General features: G+C 35.6%; 1 protein-coding gene across 2 annotated transcripts; it reads left to right on the top strand.

Moving 5' to 3' along the window:
* The first annotated feature begins 8,522 nt into the window (after positions 1-8,522).
* Positions 8,523-23,382, top strand: LOC107609902 (RNA helicase, ATP-dependent, SK12/DOB1 protein). Of its 2 annotated transcripts, XM_016311988.3 has the most exons (23): positions 8,523-8,883; positions 10,709-10,966; positions 11,157-11,411; positions 11,531-11,599; positions 11,885-11,984; positions 12,154-12,323; positions 12,451-12,558; positions 13,783-13,884; positions 14,139-14,339; positions 14,426-14,536; positions 15,056-15,123; positions 15,865-16,228; positions 16,900-17,055; positions 17,124-17,234; positions 17,392-17,445; positions 17,964-18,221; positions 19,854-19,963; positions 20,349-20,502; positions 20,894-21,353; positions 21,771-21,985; positions 22,187-22,425; positions 22,772-22,898; positions 22,985-23,382. In XM_016311988.3, the coding sequence occupies exons 1-23, from the start codon at positions 8,746-8,748 to the stop codon at positions 23,195-23,197; spliced, it is 4,041 nt and encodes a 1,346-aa protein (XP_016167474.1). In that variant the 5' UTR covers positions 8,523-8,745; the 3' UTR covers positions 23,198-23,382. The 2 variants fall into 2 exon arrangements, with proteins under 2 accessions (XP_016167474.1, XP_016167537.1); XM_016312051.3 differs by lacking the exons at positions 8,523-8,883; positions 10,709-10,966 and having other exon boundaries at positions 11,170-11,400.
* The last annotated feature ends 1,528 nt before the right edge of the window (positions 23,383-24,910 follow it).

Below are 24,910 nucleotides of genomic sequence, written 5' to 3' on the forward strand. Positions count from 1 at the left end.
ATTATTGGTGGTTTGTCCACATCCTTTTAGAAATCAACATGCAGGAATTAAGTTTCCTCTAGAAGAATTTACTTATTTTCTAACTTCACTTAATTCCTCATTTGGTGCCATACCACTTCATTGTCTCGAGCATTACCCGTTTGTTGATCATAATGAGAACTATAATAAAGACATGTACATGAAGGATGTAGGCTTCCGGAGCAAACTCTACACAAGTATTTGGATGTAAAATTTGCAGATGTATATAATGGATAAGAATATGTTAAATGAATGTAAGTTCACATCGAATAGATCGAATATATTTATCAAATTTTAATAGCGGCTAAAACACAAATGAACCAAAAATTATAATAAATAAATCAAAATTTATTTTAATAAACATTTAAATTGTTTACCATAAAACAATTATAAAAACTAATTTAAAAAATAAAAAAATGACTATTCAATAGAATAAAACACAAATAAAAAATTAACCTTTATTTTCATTAAAGAGAAAAACATTATATGAGTAAAACATCAATGAATCAAAATTTATTTTACTAAACACCAAAACTTCTATTATAGTGCCTTATATCCTTTCCAAGATAATTCATATTATGTGTATGATAACGGCTGGAGTTTTACTGAATCATTGATCCACTATCTAAAAAGTTTAACTACAAAAGAAGTAAATCATATATTAGCAAATGTACTAACATGCACAAACATATTTTTGCCTAATCAAAAGCAAATCGGTTATCAATGCACAAACACATTTTTCCAACTTCTTCAAGTGTCTTAAAAGTAATCCCAACTTTTGGGATAAATTGTTCATCGATAACACACATGGACTACAAAATGAACCAAAATATTATCATAATACAATTATTGTGTAATAACAAATGAACCAAAAATTGTGCATTTTATAAATTAAAAAACTCCTACATTCTATCCAAATTTAAATTCATAAATAACCTGATTTTAGCAAAAAAAATAAAATTATTCATTATCACTTTATTTAATTGCATTAGATTCCATTCAATTCAAATTTATTGAAGAATGAACGGAATATTATCAAAACAATACCATTGGGTAATAACAAATGAATCGAAAATTATGTTCATAAGCAACACTAATTTTAGCAAAGAAGAATGAAATTATTCATTATCACTTTATTCAATTGCATCAGATTTTATTCCATTCAATTCAATTCAAAATTGTCAAAGAATGAAACTAGATAAAATTAAGAATGATTCAAATCCTGTCCACTTGATTCGATTCAGAAAAATAATTCAAATCACTCTCATTCAACTGATTTGAACTAAAATTATTCATTGTTTTGGAACACGCAAAACCTAAACGATTTTAATTACACTGTTCGATTTCAAAAAAAAAAAAGCATTTCAAAATCTAAAGAAAAAAAGAATAAAATCATAGGAGAACACACCAAAATCGAAGAAGAAAACAAAAAGGGAAGGTTTATGTTGAAGACGAACGAAGAAATGGAGATTTAGGTTAAAAGTCTGATATAAATAGTGTGGCGTGTGACTCTAAATCATTTAGTTAAACTTGGTTAGTGAAATCACTTAGACGTAAAGTATTATTTTTTTTTATATGGAGGAAATAAGTGTGTAATATATAATTATTAAAAAGGTTGGTATTTTTTTTAGTATGGAGTTATTTTTTTTAAAAAAATTGTTATAGAATAAATCAGATGGTCAGGTTTATTAAGAAAAGAGGAGAAAAATAAAATTTGAGAGTCTAATTTAAGTGAAGTACACAAATTTTAAGAGTTATATTTATGTATTAAAAAATTAAAAAATTAAAATGTACAATATATCAATAAATTTAAAAAATTTAAATACACAAATTAAATGATTCGATTTGTGTTTTTTTTTTTGGTGACTTAAAAGAAAATAAACAAAAACTAAGAAAGAAAAAAAAACAAGAAACTGCTTAAGAAAGGCAGTCCCGCTGAATACTACTCTCAAACTCCTTCCAAGGCAATGGAAGCTCCACTTGGGGAGAAATAGTCCTCATTGTAGTCTTTGCCATGATGTCTGCTACTGTATTTGCATCTCTCAAGATCAACCGAAGATCAGCACGCCATTTCCAAGACATGATATCTCGGATTTTTAACACCAAAGGATCAATAAACCCAGAGCAATCTTGTAAATTATTGACAATAGTAAAAGCCTCCACACAGTCTGTCTCACATATAATGTCTCTTTGTCCCGAGTCCCATGCTAAAAAAAAAGCCTCTCCAAATAGCAAACAACTCTCCTTGCAAAATGCTACGACTCTCAATTGTTCCCAGACAGCCTCGTTGCCACCTTCCCTTCCAATCTCTGCTAACACAAGCAAAACCAACTCGAGCACCACTGCCAGGATAGCTAGCATCACAATTAATCTTAAAGGTACCCACTGAGGGGGAATCCAAGAGCCACTAATGGTTGAGGGGATAGATAGTCGTTGCAACTCAAAAATATTTCGGAGCTCCTTTTCTAAGGACAAAGCCATACCAATCACCTTGTCTGTGGTCCAATGCTCGTGAGGATGAAAGATCTCGTTATTTCTCGAACACCAAATCCACCAGAGACCAGAAAAGAATCTAAAGGGGCGATGTTTGCTATTATGTAAGAACCAACTCATCAAATCCACTGGTTGATCGGAGATCCCTAAAGCTTGCCAAACAAGTTGGGCTTTTGGACAATCCCGAATACAATGTAAAACCGACTCCTGACTTGAGAAACATCGTGGACAGTTATCCGTGTGCGAAATGCCCCTTCTAAAACGAAATGCAGCAGTAGGAAGAGCCTCCCGAAGACATAGCCAGGCCAAAAATTTGTGCTTTTCCGGAACATGTTGACGCCAAAGCCAAAGCCAATTACCCCTATCCTCCCAACTAAACATCTTCTTACTGAGCCATAAATAACCACTATGAGCATCATAAACCTTTGAGGCCGCACCAGTCTAACCCCAACCGACCTCTGAACCAGCTTGAACATCTGGGTTGTAAGAGTTAATGTTGCTCTGCAGAGACTGATTCAGAGGAGAATAGATATTCTCAAGGTTCCACTGTCCAGATGACCAAAGGTCCAAGATCCTGAGATCCGAATCAGAAATGTGAACATAATCCATCTCCTGACACAGTCGCCCCTCTCTTCTCCATTTAGAAAACCAAAAGTTCTGTTCCAAATCCCCAATGCACCAACTAAAACCTTCCTTTAGGATATCCCAAGCTCGACATATACTCTTCCAAACATAAGATCCCCTTCCTCGAGACTGACTAAAACAATCATCCTTAGAAGAATGGTATTTTTCCGTCAACAGTTGAACCCATAGCTTGTTGGGATGGTGAAAAAGTTGCCAAACTAGTTTTCCAAGAAGAGCAATATTGGCACAAAAAGGATCTCTAATTCCTAGACCTCCAAACTTCTTAGGAGTGACCAACACTTTCCAGTTAACTAGATTCAGGCCTCTACCATCAACTTGACCCTTCCATAGAAAGTTTCGCATCATGGATTCTATCTTATTAGTTACCCCTTTAGGGAAGAGAGATACTTGCATGCGATAAGTAGGAATCGCAGTCACTACCGAGTTGAGCAAACAGAGTATGCCTGCCTTATTAAGCAATCTTCCTTTCCAGCTGGCTAGCCTTCCCCGAATCTTGTCCAAAACATCGTTGAAAGTTGCGCGTGTCACCCGAGAGTGATTAAGGTTCACCCCTAAATACTTGCCCAAGTTCTGAACGAATCTGATGGAGGAGACTCCAGTGAAAATCTCTTTTCTTGTCGCTGAAACATTCCTGGAGCATAGCGCTTTAGATTTTTCCACATTAACCTTCATCCCAGAGGCTCTGCAGAAATTTTCCAAAGCTACCATTACAGTTTGAACTTGCTGTTTTTCAGCTTTACAGAAAAGAAGCAAATCATCGGCAAACATCAAATGAGAAATTCTTGGACCCCCTCTAGAAACCGCAACTGGCTTCCACAAGCCCTTATCAACTTGCTGATTAATAGAACAGGACAATCTCTCCATACACAACACAAACAGATACGGTGATATAGGATCTCCTTGCCTAAGACCCCTGCTCGGAGTAAAGCTATTTAATCTATCCCCATTCCAGAGGATAGACAGTGAGGAAGCAGTGACACAACGCATAATCAGATTGACTGTCGGAGGAGGAAAGCCAAAACTCACCAGGGTTTGTTTCATAAATCCCCAATCCACTCTATCGTACACTTTCTCCAAATCAATCTTAAAGGCCAGGGTGCCTTTCTTTGACTTTGTCTTCTTCATGAAATGGAGAACCTCTTGTGCTACAATGATGTTGTCAGGGGTTCCTCTCCCCGGGATAAACCCTCCTTGAAGGGGCCCAATAATCTCTTTGAGATGGGGACGAAGTCTATTGACCAGGACCTTCGTTATAACTTTGTAAACCACATTACAGAGACTAATTGGTCGGAAATCCTTCATGGAAACCGGGTTTTCTACCTTCGGAATAAGAACCACAAGAGTTTCCATCATCCTTGGATCCATATCCAAACCAGAGAACGCATGACGAACCATAGTCCAAACATCAAAACCAACAATCTTCCAGTATTCTTTAAAGAAGAAAGCCTGAAACCCATCAGGGCCCGGCGCCTTAAAAGAATGCATACTGAAAACAGCCGACTTAACTTCTTCCAGAGTAACTGGCGCTGTGAGGCTACAACAGGCTTCATCATTCAGGGAAGGCAGCGGCACATCACCAAGACAACCTAAGTCTACATCCTCCGACTGGCAGAATAGGCGTTTATAGAAGGATTCAGCTTCCCTTCTAAGGACATCCGGGTCCGTTTCCCACACCCCGTCTTGAAGAAAGAGACCATGAATCTTATTATGCTTTCTCCGCACAAGAGTTTGGACATGAAAGAACTTGGTATTTCTATCCCCAAATTTTACCCACTGCTCTCTGGATTTTTGAAACCATAGAAGTTTCTCCTGCACAAGCGTGTTATTAAATTCCTCAATCAGCTGTTTTTCTTTTTGCCGCATAGACAAATCTTCCATTACTTCAAGTCGCTTCTGAAGAAAATTAATCTGTCTCTCCAATTTGCATTTTCTAACGAAAATATTGCCGAACACTTTAGAATTAAACTCCAAAGAGTTCTTCTGCACTTCTGAAAGCTTGCCATGCATCTCTCTGTAGCCAGCCTGCCATGACTGGTTCACAATATTTCTGTACCCCGGATGAGTTGCCCAAGCTGCAATAAACCGAAAAGGTCTATTCTTTTTCGGTTGGGGACGACCTGTACAGCGTACTAGGATAGGACAATGATCAGATTGAAGCCTATTTAAAATTTCTGCGTAAGCCTCTGGAAAGAGAGATAGCCAGCCACTATTGATACAAACCCGGTCAAGTTTTTTCGCCACCTCAACACCATTTTTAACCCTTCTGTACCAAGAAAATTGTCTTCCAATAGTCTTAAAGTCAAACAGATTACTATCCCCTAGAGAGGCAGCAAGCCGATCTGCATGATGACTCGAGAAGAGGCAACCCTTAGATTCATGAGAGAATAGTACTTCATTAAAATCACCAAGAACAATCCATGGCCCGCAGAAAGACGAAGACTGAGTAACAAGATAATCCCATAGCAAAACTCTGGTATTAAATTGAGGACTACCATAGATACCACTGCACCTCCAAATCACATTATTTACCTGAACCTCAACTGTAACACACTGATCGAAAGCATCAACCCATTTACAGTGAACACCCTGTATTGCAGAAAGTAACCAAATACCCCCCTTGTGTCCTGACGCCTCCACTATACCAATAGGGTGATAACCAGAACATTTTCAAGTGTTGAAAAGGACAGTGAGTTTCAACCACAATAAAAATTACAGGTTTAAATTTCCTAACCAGCTCTTTACAATTCACCCGGGCTAACTTATTAGAAGCACCCCTAATATTCCAAGCTATTATATTTAAACTATCCATAATATAAAATATAAAAATATAAAACAAGGAAATCAAAGTGCTTCACCAACCTCAAACCGAGGCTTGCCCAGCGGAAGTGACTCCCGTGACCTTCAGGTTTGCCAGATCTCCCTGGAATATCTCCTTAATCCCGCCTACCGACGCAGTAACAGCCGGCAATGCGCCTTCCTTCTCCAATGGAACTGCCACGGTAACACCCTCCTTCACGGTTGCAGGAAGACATGACGATGCTTCCACCACCGTGCCTCCATTCTTCTCAACTGGCGAGCTCTGTAGGGACCCCGGCCTTGGTCGTTTCCGGAGAGAGGACCCGCAAGGCACTGGGGTGTATCGGGTTGAGGAGATCGACGTCTCACCAACACGGGAAGCGCTGTGTCCGACCTTGACTCATGACCCGACCCTAGCACGATAGGAGCTTGATCCATTCGTGTGAGAGAAGTGAATGGTGGGCCTGATTACTCTACCCGAATCGATTCTGGATTGAATGCCTCTTTGGACCTTGTTAGATTGCTTCTGACCCAGCTTGGTTTTACCTTTCCTCACAACTTGCTCCCAGCCTGGTTCATCATGCATGCAAGCCTCCTCAACATTATTTCCTTCCAAATTATTAGCCTCCAAATCTTCTTGCAAATTCGATGCAGGATTCTCGCCAGTAACGCCACCTACCACATTAGGTTCTACTTCATTTGAATTGTGAATTTTGGTCTCAGGATGTGGCACTGTCTTTGTACCATCCCGTGGCTTGGTGGCATCAGAATCAACACTCTTTCCTTCCCTAGAGTCTCTACCCAAGCACTGTGCCATATCGTGACCATAACGTGCACAAGAGTTATAAATTAAATTTAAACTTTCATACTCCACTACATGAGTTACGCCTTCCACAATGATATGCTTGATCACTGGCAGTCCTAAATTTATTTGAACACATACTCGGGCATATCGTCCTCTCTCAGTCAATATAGTGGCTAAGTCCACTTTGATGGGAACTCCTATTGCAGAAGCAATACGCATCATGGCCTGTTCCTGATAGCACCAGATTGGGAGCCCCGAAATCCGAACCCATACAAGCGTAGACCCGAAGGATTGCTCACATGGCCGAAAATCTATATCCCACGGTTTTACAGCAACATAGTGCCCCTCAATCAACCACGGGCCACCAAGCATGACCTTCTCACGATCTTCACATGCATCGAATTTTACCATGAAGTACCCAAACCCCACATCAAGCAGATCAAAGCCACCTTTGATGCGCCAAACCATCCGAAGCTTGTGTGAAAGAGCTGTGTAACTATAATTTTTATCAAGAACCTTAATCACTAAAGCTTCTCGATAAGGCTCTGCCAAACAAAGCTTGGCTTCTTCAGTGAAGTTTACACATGGAGGTTGGGAATCGCCCTGCTTGCCCACCACCGTGGCTATACTATCCCCAGATAAAGATCCTGCAAGTGCAAACGCCTTCGATTTCTCTGGACCAATGACTTTATCTCTAAAGGAGATCTTTGTAGGATTTGAAAAACCCCCTCGTGAAAAACCCTCCTTGACACCGGATGCACCCCACCCACACTCTTCCCCTTATCTCTTCCGACGGCATGGCCGCCATCCTCACTGTGTTTCGCCCTCAAACACTCGTTCCCGCTCTCTCCTTCTCTCATTCTCTCTGAGTACGGAGTACGTACTCTTTCTCTGCTAGGGTTTAGTAAATATGTATCAAAGGATTTAACTTATTCGATTTGTGTTTTAAATAGCAAATCTGATGTTATAATTTAGGTTCTCCACATCTTAGTTAAACAAACTATATTCCAACAACGTTGCAAAACACTTAAATTTGGTTCGATTTTAAGGGAAAAAGTCATCCTTAATTTATGTGCGGTGCGGTTTGGATTGGATGAATTTTTTTTGGAAATCCGATCCGATTACAAGCGGTTTGGATTTGCAGTTTTTTAAATAAAAAAATTAAATACATATAACAAGTCTCAACATCAAATTTTAAATAATCAACAATGACATAACAAGTCTTTATCTTAAAAAACTAACGATAACATAACAATAGAAATAAAATTATAGGTGAGTTAAAATAAATAAATAAATAACATTTTGAACATAAATATTTATTAAATAATAATAATACATGAATAATAGAAAAATATATAATAAATTTTTTTTGGTGACTTAAAAAAAAATATATAATAAATTGAACATGTTATAAGTATAATTATAAATATAATAATAAAATAATAATATTATAGCACATTATGCGGTTTGGATTGGATTGAATCGGTTATGAAAAGTAGATCCGAAATCCGATCAAATCCAGTAGTTTGTAAAAAATAGAATCCAATTAAATCCGAATTAGTGCGGTTTTAATCGATTTTCGATTTGAATTGGATTGAATGAGCAATTTAATTTAGATCGGTTTGAATTTGAACACATCTACTCATATTTTTTTTTCCAATATAAAAAATAAAATGTGTAATATAATTTCATGAAATTTTAATTATTGATTTCTTGGAGGCCTAAAACTCTAAAGGCAAAAAGCAAAGATACCAAAACCTCCCTTGTGCATTTCCATTTTGGCATTTAAAATTTCAATTTCAATTTCATTTTCATTTCAAACATAAAACCCAAAACACTCGTACAAAGTCCGTGTTACTCGTTGTTGCAGTTAACCTTCCTTTGTAAAAAGTGTAAAGCTAAAACCCGCGAAAAATAAAAAACCCTGCAAGCTATGCTTTCTTCATCTTCTTTCTCAAAATCACAAAACACATAGACCGAGTTACTAAATGGATCCTCCGCTCCCAGTCGCGAATGACCTCGGATTCCGGGTCGGGTTCTCGGGTCACAGCGGCCACCTCCGAGTGGAGCCCGTCACCACCGTTGAGCGCCCCAACCCTCTTAGGTCCATTCCCGATTTCGTTCTGGTCAGTTTCTTATCTACTATTATTCCTTTCTTTTACCGCCTCTTTTAGTTTTTTTATTTTTATTTTTATTTTTAAATTTTAGGTTTTTGCTCTATCATAGTGTTAGTTTAATTATTCCTTCGGCTTCAAGTTTCAAATTAATTGTCACTTTGATCAATTACCTCTACAGTTGAGCCAGATTAGTTGGGTTTCCAGTTATAGGTGCTGCTGAACTATGGGTTTCACCCAAAATATTTAAGGTTAATACTGACATGAAGAAGATGTAACTGATAACTGAGAGATGGATTGACTAAACTGTTTAACATACATCACGTGAGTAGTCACTAGGATTTAAATGCAAGTACTAGCATGTATTACTATTATTTGTGTTTGGTCCTAGTGGAATATGTTAGTTCCCACTTGTGGAGACTCACTGTAGGAATATGTTACTTAGTGCCATAAAATGTAGGTATTTGAAGTTGAAGATAGTTTAATTGCTAAAAGTTTTACATTGTTGTTCAATTAGATGCTTGTGTTTGTATGACTTTTGAGATGGTGGATGGTTACATTAAGTACTTTTGCTTTGCTTTATCCTACATTTCATTTAAATATATCTTTAACATTTGTAGTGGTCAGAACTCAGAAGAAGAAAAGTTTTAGATGAAGAGGTTAAAAGTCGCAGCATGTCTATATTCATGGTTTAAAATAGCATACAATGGCGTCACTTGATTTATTTAGCTGATCAGATGTAATGTGAAAAGAGTTTTTACCATGTTTTAGTTTAGGGTTTAGGTTTTGTTCAAATTACGATTTGGATTGAAGCTGTCTTCCTTCTTAGAATGTTTTAATTTCAATATGAATTCTTATTTTTGTTTTTTCTTTTGAAGTTTTATTATTTACATTTAACAATGGGGGATGGCTTTTTCTGTAGCTTATTCACTTTTTCAAAATCAAGAACAGTTGGAACTAGATAATTTTGATTTCAATCTGGGATAGAAGTTTTATTTTTTAAAAACCTGGTTTGGTGGTTTTCCAAACCTGAAAGCTAAACAGGTTGTTGTTGTTGTATGTGCTCCATCTTATCAATTCATAACCAAATTGAATAAATATTTGACTTTTATCCCCCCCCCCCCCTACAATTTACTGTTTCAATTGTGTTTCTATAATTATGCGGTGTTTCTATGTGTTATGTGGTTTCTTTCTTTGGTAACCTGCTCTGCAAAATATTGAGGAAAGAATGGTTTGTTATTATGTACTATTGCTTGTTTGTTTCAAGCAAGGTAGTTCAAATCGAAACAGTTGTGCAAGAAAATATAGTTAAGCAGCACATTATCATATTATTTGAGCAGAAACCATTTACATTTATATTTTGTGTGCTAAACTTGATTACTTGAATATGTAGCTAAAAGACCATATTACACTTAACTAAGCTTTTATTTTTAAAGCAAGCTAATGATGTAAATTTAATTTACATTCTATACTTATATGTTTACACCATGCATTTAATGAAATTAGTTACATCTTAATCTTAATATCTTGCTGGTTACTGACATAAAAAGATGAGTATTTTAGTTTCATTCTATAAAAAGATTTATGAATTGTACAATGAAGGAAAAAAGGATGTTAAATGCAAACATTTGAGTCAGTTGCTTATTTATTTTCTAAGGGTCAAAAGACTGAATCACAATTAGCAAGTTAAATGGATGTGTTAATGCTTTTGCTTTTTACATCTCACCCCTTGCCTCACAACCTTTGGCTACATTTTTTTTTCTATTTTACGGTTAAACATCAAAGCCCCAAGTCGAACTTCTATTTTGATTGCTAATTTTTGGGTTCTTTATTTCAGCCACCTGCATTTCCCAGTGAGACCCCTGAATCTATAAAAAACTATATAGAAGAGACATATCTCAAGCCAAGATTGGATCCTGATGAGTTTTCACCAGAAAAAGCTGGGAGGCAATGGGAATTTGATTGGTTTGACAGGGCTGAGGTTCCTCTAGAGCCATCATTACCACGGTCTGTTGTAGTTCCAATTTGGGAACCACCATTTCGACGATCAAATAGTGAATTGGTTAAAGGAAGATGGGAACCAAAATTTGAGGAGGTGTGAAGTGCTTTGTTTATTATATCTGTGATCCCAGAAGATGTTCCATTTAGTTTGATACAAGGATATGCACTTGCAATTTTGAATCTGTATTGAGAAAGCTTTGGTTACAACAACAAAAATAATTAATTTAAGTTTCTTAATTGATTTTCTTTTGCTTTCATCCCTGGTGCCTATAATGTTTTATTAGGTGGATGTATCAGATCTAACATCAGGAGCTGTAGAATCTGGGCCATTGCCCCGTACTTCTGCGAAGGACTTTGTTAGAGGAAGCATCAATAATCGGCCCTTCCGCCCAGGTGGTTTGGATGATTCCCAAGCGATGGAAAGAATTCTTCCGGAAGGTGCTTCAAATGGTGAATGGGTGCATGAAATTTTGAGTGGTGGGTCGGCTCAGACAATCCCTCCCAGCTTAAAGCATGGAGTGGACCTTGGTGCGCTCAAGGTTATTTATATTCTTGTTATTCGTTTTGTGATGGATAGGACTTCATGTTTTAACTTGTTCATATTTCATAGTTTGAATTTGCTATAACTCATGCAAGTTGTGTTTTTATCTTATTTAAGCCATATCCATACTCATGGACTGTTTATGAGGATACCAAGTCAATCAAGAGCCTGTCGGTTGAAAAACTGGTCAGTTTATCATTCTGTAGCCATTTTCTCCATCCATATTTGTGAAAAAATGTTTCAATGTTTACACGTTACTGTGAATTTAAGTATGTGCCTTTTCGATTATATTTAAGAAACAATCATATACATGAGGTGATCAAAGAAGACCTACGTATGGACAGTCACTGTAGACATGATACATGATAGAGTTCAATGGCGTCGTCTGATCCATGTAGCCAGCCCCACCTAGTGGGATAAGGCTTTGTTGTTGTTGTATTGACTAGTTCTTGAATCATGCATGTTATGTAGAGGGGACTATCTGTTCAATTTGATGACCTATTTAAGAAGGCTTGGGAAGCTGATGTTGTTGAAGAACAAGAGGAGGATCCTACTAAAGAACAAGAGGATGGTATTTGACCTACACTTATAACTTATTGACAAATGCAGATATTCTGACCTGCATTTTCCATTTGGAATTTCTTGCATTATATTGTAATGAAATGGAACCAATGCATATCTCCATTAGACCAAATTCTTTCTGGTCTATTTTGTGGTTGATGATGATGTTGTTTGCAAAGGTCATTTATCTGAATCGGAGACTGTTACCTTGGAAATTGAAGCTGGGACGGCTGAGGAATTCAGCCAAGCACATGACAACGAAATATCACTTGATGATATTCTGTCAGCTGACTCAGTGGAATCAAAACTGCATTTGGATGGATTCGGAAATGAAGTTGGGCAGCAGAAAGTAAGTAGTTATGAGCAGACGTCGTTGCAAGTTTTGCATGAGATGCTTCGTGTTTCTTGTCATGAATAATCATTTCGTTGCTTTTTGTTTGGCAATGCTTAAGACAAGAAAGCTATTCTTTTGGCAGGCTTGGGCTATGCATGAGGCCAGTGGACGAATTGCAGAACGCTTTTATGAACTCGTTCCTGATATGGCACTTGAATTTCCCTTTGAATTGGATTCTTTTCAGAAGGAGGTATACTTAATTGTGTTGTAGTAATTTCTTCTTATTTGTCATCTGGGTAAATGACCATATTCTGGCACAGATGTCTGAAAACTGCAAATATAGGCACTCAGTAGTTGTTAAGTAGAACACTGGATAAAAGCAAGAAAGCAAAATGGTTCCCCCGTTTATTTATTTATTTTATGCCTTCAATTCAAGTAATTGCTTTTTGAGATAACAATTTATTTCATTCTTTTTCCTTTTTGGCTGAAAGAAAATAAAAATAGTATTATGAAAAAGACAAAGTAATAACGCAAGAAATTCTCCTATCAAGAGCAAAGAAATAACAAGATAATACTATCCAAGAAGCATAACTTACAACCTCAAGCAAGATGAAGACTAGTTCCTCTAAAAAGATCATGAGTGTTACACCAAATACAGGCCAAATGCTAACCCTATCTCACAAAACAAGCTTGTCTTAAAATTTATCATTGAAGGTGCTAGAATTACACTCCAACCAATTACCCCCCAAACGGTGTCATATATGGCACATTGCCACTTGCCACAAATTCTTTCTCCGAAACCAGTCAACAAAAACTGATCTACGGTTAGTCGGTTATAGGGCACGCGCAACAGCCCGCAAAAGAACTCACCTTTTCACTTTTTTCCCCCTTATCTTACTTATGGCACAAGCTACACTTTCTACTTTTACACTTGTTTTCTTCCTTTATATTTCTTTCTTTTATCTTTGCTCATCTGTCTGTTAGTTAGTTCATGCTCCCGAAAATGCATGTAGTTGAATGTATTAATGTTTGGGATGTCACATCATCCGAAATTCTTGATGATACAGGTGTCCGTTTTTAATTGGAAGCATTTTCTTTTGGCCTCTGTAGATTGGATCATATGCTGTTGGCAGACCTTTGTCAATTTTTTAATTAGTTTCGTTATAAGTCATCTTTTGTTGAAGAGATTTATGTTCTTCGTAGCTTGCAAACTTGCAGAGGATTATTCTTTCTGATAGTCGATAAATTTTCATTTTACCCTTAATTACGAGAAGTCACGTAGATTGTATTAAGTTAATAAGGTAGCCACTTGATTGTATTATCTTTAGTCGTGAGAAGTTACGTAGATTGTATGATTTTTTAATATGACTAGTCACTTAGCTTTTATTATCTTTCAATGGCATTTCTAGCTCTGAATATTCTGTTTATATTCTTCCTTATAATTTTTGTTTCTCCCTTTATATAATCATTGCAGGCTATTTATTATCTTGAAAAAGGGGAATCTGTTTTTGTGGCTGCTCACACATCAGCTGGAAAGACAGTTGTTGCTGAATATGCATTCGCTTTAGCATCAAAAGTATGCCTTGGACTTTGACTGTCAGTTCAGTTTCTTTTTCTTGGTGCTTCTTTGTGTAGTAGTTGCATGACTTGAAGCTTCAACCACATTGCATGATACCATTGAGCACTGTGATTAAATTCAATAGTGCTTTAGGTCAACTATCCTCAGTATGACCTTAGCTTATATTGTTATTCATCTACCTTAAATTTGACTGCATAACAAGGAGTGTCTCAAATTCATTTTGAATTTTCTTTTTCTATATTCTTATACAGCACTGCACTAGAGCTGTGTATACTGCTCCAATAAAAACAATCAGCAATCAGAAATACAGAGATTTCTGTGGGAAGTTTGATGTTGGGCTTCTTACTGGCGATGTAAGCTTGAGGCCCGAGGCTTCTTGTCTCATTATGACCACTGAAATTTTAAGATCGATGCTGTACAGGGGTGCTGATATTATTCGTGACATTGAATGGGTAAAGAACTCAATATAAGACTGGTTTTATGAATTTGTAGCAATTTAAATTCATTTACTTATTTATTTTCTGCGAAAACCTGGTAGGTAATATTTGATGAGGTTCACTATGTCAATGATGTTGAAAGAGGGGTTGTTTGGGAAGAAGTAATCATCATGCTTCCAAGGCACATCAATATCATCCTCCTTTCAGCCACGGTACTCACTACTACTACTACTCATAAAATGGTCGTTAATTGATTTGCTAATTGGAATGAGTTATTCTTGATATTCTGTGATCTGTGCAAAACATTTTTGGTTCTGATACTTCTGAAGCTGTACTTGTTTGTGACAACTGAAAGAGCAATAAGCATTAAGGGATGGCCATGAATATTTTCATAATAAAAAGTAAAGAAAAGTTTGGAGACCGTATTCCGTAAGCTGTAAATTTAATTAAACTAGCCTTGGGATTGCAACCTCCTCCCCCCCCCCCCCCCCCCCCCCTTCTCCCCCTCTCCCATTTTTTAAAGTTATTTTATTACATTTTTAAGTAGATTAACCAAAAGCTTAGAATACCAGAGAGATAATACTGTGGCTATTTTTCTTATCACTGTATTTCTACGTTGCAACATCAGTTCATTGTAATTGTTTATTGTTTCATATCTCCATGGGCCCTAAGATTGTCATCCCTTTTGCATTGTATTATTCTGCAAAGCTATTTTTTTTATTTCCTTGCAGGTACCTAATACTGTTGAATTTGCGGATTGGATTGGTAGGACAAAACAAAAAGAGATCCGTGTCACAGGGTAAGTAGTAAATCTCTGTTATGGTCTTGAGGGCCATTTAGTAGTTGAAATTCTATTCAACATGTAGGACCTTTATTTCTAACATTACCTTTTTTCTGGAAATGTGTGAGAGCATGCCAACAACAATATATAGATCTCAGATATGGTGAGGGGAAGAGGAGGGAAAGAGCTCCGCCCCCCGGGGTGGGGGATGTGCTCAATAATCATATTAAATCAATATTTGATCTACCTTGGTAGAAATTTTTACTGTATGAATGAATTAGTAATTACAGTGTGCAAATCAATATTTGGATTTCCTCTTTAACTTGGCCGTTTTATTTAATTTGTAACACTGTGCATCTCCTATTCCATATATTTTCCTTTTATCCGGAGCATCACTTAATCCATGAAATTTAGGTTTTGGTTTTAATTTTGTTATTAATATTATATAAGATATATCATGTACATCAAAGATTTAGATTTAAATGGTTTAACCGTAGATATCGCTGATCACACTTAGTGGTGTAAGGCTTGGTTGTTATTATTATTGTTGTTTATATAATATGAACAGTGAGAATAGATTTAAGTAGCTTCTATTATTTCTATTTGTAGGGTATGTTGATTTCATTTATTTTATTTATTTATTTGACAGCATAGATACATACTGAAATCTAAGCTGAACATAAAATAGAAGTTTTAAATTCCCTTGACTATCTTGAATCTCGTGGTTTTTCCTATTATAATGATCAATTTTATCACCAGGACAACAAAAAGACCTGTCCCATTGGAGCACTGCCTATTTTATTCTGGAGAACTTTACAAAATTTGTGAAAATGAAACATTTCTGCCTCAGGGATTGAAAGCTGCAAAAGATGTTTCAAAGAAAAAGAATTTGACAGCTGGTGGTTCCGGGCCAAAGACGGGGACTTCAGCAGGCCGTGACAATGCCCGAGTTCAAAAACGGGATAATATGTCTCGAGGAAAACAGCATGGGAATAATTTCTCTGGAACTGGCAGAGGCTATCAGAATAATGGGAATGGCCAGAACAATTGGGAACTGAGGAGAGCAGATGCTTCAATGTGGTTGATGCTGATCAACAAACTCTCCAAAAAGTCATTGTTGCCTGTATGTTGATTATGTTCTTGTTAATATTTTAAGTTAAATTACTGAAGAAATCTTTTGTAAACTATTTCCAGTATAGGAACAGTTACTTAATTGGTTAAAAATGTTATAAACAACCACTTAGTAGCGGACCACTTTAGTGACTAGTTGTTTCTAAAATATACATATTTTTACTGAATTGCTTTTTTTGGTTCTCACCCTCTTTTACTGAGTGCTAGACCATAATTTAATGTTAAAAGTGGTTCTAGTGTTTCTGAATTTCCTTTTCATAAGAAATTTTAATAGGATTTCGGAGCTCTTGATTCTATTATTATTATTAGGTCAAAATTACAGCTCGCTATTAATACTCGTTTTTTTTTTTAATTGATACCTGTAAACTCTTTTTAGACATAATTTTTTCCATGATCCTAATGGATCTAGACTGTTAAGTCCTAGATGGGGAATGATTTCATTGGTTGATACTTGATATGGCAGGTGGCCTAGTAAAATAATTTGCTCATCTGTTACTGTTGTTAATGTGTAGTTCTGGGTCCAGTCCTTTTTTTCTTTTTATTTTTTAAATTTTTTTAAAAGCAAAATTCATCTCTTCAACGGAGAAAATTGTTAGCATTGTTGTTGTTATTGTTGTCGTTGTTAATTTATTTTTGCATTTGTAATTTTCCTTGGGAGTGCAGGTTGTTATATTTTGTTTCTCTAAGAACCGCTGTGATAGATCAGCTGATAGTATGACGGGAACTGACCTCACAAGTAGCTCAGAGAAAAGTGAGATTCGAGTTTTCTGTGACAAAGCATTTTCACGACTAAAGGGTTCTGACAGAAATTTACCGCAGGTTTGTTGTCCAACAGCTTAGTATTTTTATATTTGAGCTGGTCTTCTAGTTGCTTATGTTATTTCCAGGTTGTTCGAGTCCAAGATCTTCTTCGTAGAGGGATTGGCGTGCATCATGCTGGCCTCCTTCCAATTGTAAAGGAGGTTGTCGAAATGCTATTTTGCCGTGGTGTTATCAAGGTGAGATGCTTTCATTTTGTTATATATGACATTCATGGTTTCCTCTGACCTTACGTAAAAGCATACTCTTTGAGAAAGATGCTACAAGCTACTTTATTTTGTCTGTTTGTATTTAACTTTTAATTGTCATCGAACATCCTGGCTTTTGTTCTTCTAGGTCTTGTTTTCAACGGAGACATTTGCAATGGGAGTAAATGCACCTGCTAGAACTGTAAGTCTCTTTTAAGTGATGCTGCTAACACGGAGATGATGCATTGGAATTTTCAAGCAAGGCTATGTCCATAAGTATATTCAAATTCAAATAATTTTTGTATACATATTTACTCAGAAACTTTATTTTATTTTATTTTTTAAAATTAAATGATCTCGACACTCAAAAAGAGTGGAAAGTTTACTGGATCAGGCACTCAAATAACATGATATAGAGACAAAAAGGTACAAAAAACTCACTCATATAACTCGAGCAAAGGGGTCTCAGGAAGAAAAGACATGAAAGCATAACATTGAAAATCTACCTATTTTAAAAATGTAATCATGTGATTCACAGTCACACCCAGTGTAACTGCTGCTAGCAAATAGGCTGCTATGTTCATAGTTTTCTGTTGGTCCTTTTCAATATCAACAAGTAAGAGGGTGATTAATTTTACAAGCCTTTTTATCTACTTGCCAGTGTTGAAAAACATGTGATTACTTTTAGTTCCAGATATGTCATTTAAATTCCTTTTGCAGGTAGTCTTTGATGGTCTAAGGAAGTTTGATGGGAAGGAATTCAGGCAGCTATTACCAGGAGAATATACTCAAATGGCAGGACGTGCTGGCAGAAGAGGACTTGATAAGATTGGTACTGTCATTTTAATGTGTCGTGATGAACTCCCAGAGGAAAGAGATCTAAAGCATGTTACTGTTGGAAGTGCAACTCGTCTGGAGTCTCAGTTTAGGCTAACCTATATTATGATCCTACATCTCCTTCGAGTTGAAGAATTGAAGGTACACATGGCAATCATTTTCTTTTCTCTTGCAGTTTTCTGCTTTCTAGTAGCAGAAAGAGTGAGAATGAGATAAATCTATTTTGATAGAGATGTCAATTTGAGATCAGTTTAGAAGAGGGAACTTGATTTCTTAAATAAATGCAAGACTGATTCCTCTATTTGTCATCCTGCTACTCTGAAGATCCTGTTATTATGAAGATCAACTCTAATCTCATAGTAACGTCATTGCTGGGTTTGTTTTGCAACCAGAAAGTATGGTCATATTGGGAGATGTTGGACATGTGCGTCACTGGTCTTCTTTGATGGTCTAACTTATGTCTGACAGGATAACAAAGTATTAGTGTGTTTCTGATAGATAGCAAACCATTCACATGCTTTTTCCAAATAACTTACATTTTTAAGAGGGATGGTTTATGAGACGGTATTAGAGTTTTTATGATCGAGGTGTAGTGTTTGATGTTTGTTGTGCCTTATTCTTCTACAAAAATTAAGTTTCAGCACAAGGTGCAAATGAACATGTTCATTGTCCATGCTTAAAGTTCAAAAGAGACTCTTGTGAGAGGACATATTAGATAGAAAACCATTCACATGCTCTTTAGCCAACAACTTTGAGAGATGAGAAAAGAGAGTGGAGATTCTGTGGAATTTTCTACAAAGGGGGATATTATATTGGTGGTGATGGGAGGTGAAAAGAAGAGAATAGCAGAATTGGTGCTTGGGAAAGACTTGAACCTCTCAAACTCTAGTACTATTTTCTGATCTCACTTGTATCTTATTGGTATTGCACAAGCTTTTTGAGTATACATATCATAGTATGTTCATTTTTCTTGTTCTTGTACTGGTTTCTGACAGTTAAAGTGGATTGGATTATGATTAATTGGGAGTTGATTCGAATCCAATAAGTATATTATTAGGACAACCATACTACATGGATATCAGGAATCAGTCACCAATCAATCACCCGTATAGAAATACAGAATGACTCATTTACATTTATAATCAAATTTCATAAATAATATAATCAAACTAAATTCACCTTTATAATCAGACTTTATAAACAATATAATCAAACTTAATTCACATTTATAATCAAAATACAAATAAAAATATAAAAGTACAGAGGTGGCTGATTTCGGTATTCATGAGAAGTTTGATTATTTTGGTGGTTGATTAGTTGGAAAAATATGTGGAACACATGAATATACACTTTACGTGGTGGGTTCTTGGTGTTCATAGAGCATTTTTGGTTTTAGGAGGCAGTTGGATAAAGTGTGGAATGAAAGACTTCAAAGGGATATGTTCTGTTCTAATATATTACAACCTGTGCATGGTTCAACATGACCATTTAGTAAATGGTAATAACTCTCAGCAATATTGCAATTGCAGCCTCCATCATTACAAATTTAGTATTAATGAAAATACTATCCTTAAATACAAATATTATTTTCAATTTATTTAAACAGTTTTAAGTTTCATCCCTTTTGATCATGTCATAAAAATTTGATGGTGGTTTGCATTAGTTGTCATCTGATCTAGTTCATGTAGCTTATCAAACTTAACAGGGGGACAAGTCTTGGTTGTTATTTTTATTCTCAACTCTCTTGTTGAATTATTATCACATTCGTTGCAGGTTGAGGACATGCTAAAAAGAAGTTTTGCAGAATTCCATGCTCAAAAAAAACTTCCAGAAATGCAACAACTTTTGAAGTTAAAACTTAATCAGCCCACAAAAGCTATTGAGTAAGCCAATATCCTGTCCTTCTCTTCAGTATTATTGTCTCAGGCTTCCTTTCACATCTTTCATAAGAGAATCTTTTGGCCATCATAATTTATACTCGTAAATTTAACTGCATCTCATGGTAGGTGAGGATACTGTGCGTGTGTAATTGTACATAAGTGCAAGGGAGTTTTCATTCATCTATCTGCATGCATATGATACTATTCCTTTCTCACCTCAGATGAGTGGGGGTTTCCTTTGATGAGATTTGTTATTAGATGTCCTGATTGATTTTTAAATATTCACATTGATGACCAGTTATCAGCTGTCAGATTTTCCCCCTAGAATGTTGCTTATTTCATTTTTCTGTGATTTCTGATGCTTGCCTTTTTCCCCCTCCCGATTCAGATGTATAAAGGGCGAACCAACCATTGAAGAATACTATGATTTATATACAGAAGCTGAGACATACAGCAACCAGATATCAGAGGCAATAATGCAATCCCCTAATACACAACAATTTCTTACAACTGGAAGAGTTGTAGTCGTGAAATCAGAATCAGTGAGTTTTTATATCTTCTTCTAAAACAAAACTACTAAAACATAATTGAGTTGTGATGGTGAATGAGGATAGCAGTGAAACTAAATTCTCATCAAAGCCAACAACTCTCAGAGCTCAAACATTTATTCTTGCTTTGATTCACTAGTTTAAGTTTTTGATATGCATCTTCAAGTTGCAGGAATTAAAATAGTGGACCTACTGTGAATGTGAAATACTTTCTTTATGTTGTTATGATGCTATAACTGCTTGTGAAGCTAGTTTAAGCCATAATGTAATGGAGTACTGTTTTCATAATATGTTCATTTATTGTCTTGGGATCAAAATCTCGAATTGCCATTTGATTCCTTGACAGTGTAATAGGAGCTTAACCTGTATGATAATTGATTTGCAGGCCCAAGATCATTTGCTTGGGGTGGTTGTGAAAACTCCTTCTCAAACTAACAAGTTATATATTGTTTTGGTGATTAAACCTGACATGCCATCCTCGGTGGAAAATGCAAGTGGTGGTGGTTCACAGAATCAAAGTAATGCATTTGACCAAGGTTATTTTGTCATTCCAAAATCAAGGCGTGGTATGGGAGATGAATATATTACATCTGTTTCTGCCCGCAAAGGAAGAGGTGTCATCAATATCAAATTGCCGTATCTTGGTTCTGCTAGTGGAATGGGCTATGAAGTCCGAGAAGTTGATAGCAAAGAGTTTCTATGCATTTGCAGTAGCAAAATTAAAATTGACCAAGTTGGACTTCTTGAAGATGTTAGTAATTCTGTTTATGCAAAGACAGTTCAACTGCTCCTGGAATTGAAATCAGATGGAAATAAGTATCCTCCAGCTCTGGATCCTGTGAAAGGTATTACCATTTACCATTCTGTGTTTCAAAAAAACTATTGAATTTGATCATTTTTCCACTTATATAACAAATAAATCATGTTCAGTTGAAAATTGAAAGAGAAAAAGAATAATAAAATGGAAGAAAACCGTGATAAGTTTCTCTTGTCAATACTGTCACTTGTACGTGGCTTTTTGGGCATGTTAAGTTGCAAAGGCATGAAACATGGCTGAATTATAGAAACCATTTCTTTGCAATCGATTTTTTAAACATTAGTTCCTACCTGTAAGCTGTAATGCTGATGGTTTCTACAGTTGAGGCTGTTTTTCATACTCATTTAGGTTTAGGGACGTCTTCATCTTCTCTTGTAACATTTGGGCGAACAGTTCTGATTATAAAACCTAGGCTTAATCGAGTATCACTTTAAATTTGTTTCAGATCTTAAGCTGAGAGATGTATTACTTGTGCAAACATACCACAAGTGGACTAAGTTGTTAGAAAAGATGTCTCAGAATCCGTGTCATGGGTGTATAAAATTGGAAGAGCACCTAAAGTTAGCTAAAGAGATGAAGAAGCACAAAGAAGAAGTACATGATCTTCAGTTTCAAATTTCTGATGATGCACTTCAACAGATGCCTGACTTTCAGGGCCGGGTAAATTAAATAATTTTTTTAGGATTCATTAAAGTTAGTATACTGTAAAGTGAGAAATTAAAGTTTATTCAGTGTTGGATTATTTGGTGAGACCTACATAGAATAGAAGTTATTGATATAATGATTAATAACCCTTCACTTACTACTTACTAAGAGGATGGTAATCCTTGTTTTTTGTGCTCAACTGTACTCTTTCTCCAGATAGATGTGCTGAAGAAAATTGGATGTATTGATGAAGACCTTGTAGTTCAAATGAAAGGACGTGTCGCCTGTGAGATGAATTCTGGGGAGGAGTTGATTTGCACTGAGTGCTTGTTTGAGAACCAACTGGATGATCTTGAACCAGAAGAAGCAGTGGCATTAATGTCTGCTTTTGTATTCCAGCAGAAGAACACATCTGACCCTTCGCTCACACCGACACTGGCCAAAGCAAGACAAAGGTAACTCGCAATTGTGTATTTCTGAAATTCTATTTAAGCAACCTAGAAGCCTATGCCAAGTAAAGGCATCAATAATCATTCATATAACAAAATGTTTTCGTCTTGTCTTGTAAGAAAGGCAGCTTAGTGTACAAGGCCTGTTGGTTGGGTCTGGGAAATGCACATATCCTTGTATCCATAAAATCAAAGAGATCGTTTCTAAAATTTAAATCTGTTAGACTGACTTTCAATTCGCATGGCAGCAACCTTTACCATTACGTCATTTTATCTTGCTGCATTCAGACATCAGATTGTAATGAAGAGTTGAATTTTATTATGAATTCCTGGTTTGATGTATTTGTTACAGATTGTACAATACAGCAATAAGGCTTGGGGAACTTCAAGCTCACTTCCATCTGCCGATAAACCCGGAGGAGTATGCCCAAGAAAATCTCAAATTTGGTCTCGTTGAAGTGGTTTATGAATGGGCTAAGGTTTCTTTCTACAGACAATTACAAATTCAGTACTTTTACCATTGATTTGTTGTGATCCATTGTCAAATCTCTAATTTCCATTGCAGGGTACTCCGTTTGCCGATATCTGTGAACTTACAGATGTTCCTGAAGGTCTGATAGTAAGGACAATTGTCAGGTTGGATGAGACCTGCCGCGAGTTCAAAAACTCTGCCGCTATTATGGGGAATTCTGCTCTCTGCAAAAAAATGGAGATAGCTTCTAATGCAATAAAGCGTGACATTGTATTTGCAGCTAGCTTGTATATTACAGGCGTATGATCATTATTGAAAATGTTAATGTTAGGTTTAGTAATGCTTGTACATAATGAATTCATAGCAATTCTTGTAGCTCCTTTTGTATGTACCTTACCACTTCTTTTACCCCTTCCTGTCTCTTACTCTTAATGAATCCTTATTTATGATTTCAGGATAAGATGCTTGCTATACAAAATATTTAAACAAAATGGCTGGTCATGATGTGAGTTTTTTGGATTTTTCAAGCAAAGTCGATCTGCATATTAAGAAAAAAACATTTCTGGATTGAGGAAAGTCAACTTGATAATAGTCATCTCTTATCTCTTTATATAAAATTTTGTTGTGTGAGAATAGTTTAGTTGTTGATTTTAAATATATGGTTAAACTCTACTTATTTATATACAATAATTAACATTGATTTGATACATACTAATATACTATATAATTTTTTTTAAGAACAAAGCTGTATAAAAAAAGCCAACAGCAAAGCTCCAAACGTCATCCTGTAGGAGTTGGGCAACCACTTCAGGAGTATGAGAATTTATTTTCAAGTGAATGAGAAGTTTTCTACTTATTTTTATTCCTTGGACAAATATATTTTAATATTATCTGACTAATCCTTTTCATTTATTGATATATTCTGAAAATATCAAGCAACTTAACAATAATGAGGGCTTTGATTAATAACCAGTGTTTGTCCTCTTCCTCCTAATGTTTGACATTTATTTTAACAGTTATGTATGAAGATCAATGTAGTTCGAGTATCATAAATAAAATAGGTGTTTATTTACTTGAAAACAATAAAATTCATGAACAAATAAGAAAATATTTATGTATATGTCCGTGTGTGTATGGATATATCTATTATGTATGTCAAAAACAATGTGCTACTGCATATGTTAAATGTGAATAATTTATCTCTTCACAAAAAACTTATTTTTATTTCTTTATTTTATACATCCTTTAATGTATTTTTATTTTATTAATTTTAAAAATTATATATTTAAAATTTTTATTAATTGATTATTGAGTAATTTTTATTCATTCCTCCAAAATTTCTCAAAATCAAATTTGTGCAAGAACCCAAGAACTGACGTGCTTACACCAACTACTTGGCTGGTCTTTATCCAATATTGACTTTTGGAATTTCCTTGATTTCCTTATTTATTATGAGTGTAAGGATTAGGAACAACATTTTTTTCTCCATGTTTTAATTTTTCTTAATATATTTGTCAAGTATAAAATTTAAAATATCTATCTATTTATAATACTAAAGAAAAATATTATATGACCAATATTTTTCTCTTGATTTTGCTTTGTAATTGAACCAATACTAGCCAACTCTCTAACTTTAGTCTAACTAGGTAACTAACTATTAAAATTATTTATTTGACCCTCATCCCACGGAGGGTTTAAGATTTAGGATTTATGGTGTCTATGGCCGACTCCAAAGGCGAAGTTGTGGTGGTGTTGGGAGGGAAAAAATGATGAGAAAGAAGATTACGAATAAAAAGGTAAATAAATAAATAAATAAAATATCAGAAAAAATTAGTTTGAAATTGGACACAAAATTGGTTCCCTAGCTGGATTTTTTTGGTAACTCATCTAGAAAGTAATTAGATTAATTGAAATTAGTGAGTCAAAAACCCTTTAAAAAATAAGTTGAATTTTGGCAAACTTAAAAGATAAGCAAAAATTATTGGTCTTAATTTTATGTTATTAGTTATACATTTAAAC

This window comes from Arachis ipaensis, chromosome B1 (assembly GCF_059453495.1).
Source record: "Arachis ipaensis isolate K30076 ecotype BB chromosome B1, ASM5945349v1, whole genome shotgun sequence".
In the NCBI taxonomy this organism is placed as follows: Eukaryota; Viridiplantae; Streptophyta; class Magnoliopsida; order Fabales; family Fabaceae; genus Arachis; species Arachis ipaensis.

Bases quoted from the DNA above. Each gene is read 5' to 3' on its own strand.
- LOC107609902 (XM_016311988.3), top strand. From the start codon at position 8,746: ATGGATCCTCCGCTCCCAGTCGCGAATGACCTCGGATTCCGGGTCGGG. The intron at 17,056-17,123 runs GTTTGTTGTCCA...TGTTATTTCCAG, and splicing joins CTGACAGAAATTTACCGCAG to GTTGTTCGAGTCCAAGATCT. The intron at 20,503-20,893 runs GTGAGTTTTTAT...ATTGATTTGCAG, and splicing joins TAGTCGTGAAATCAGAATCA to GCCCAAGATCATTTGCTTGG.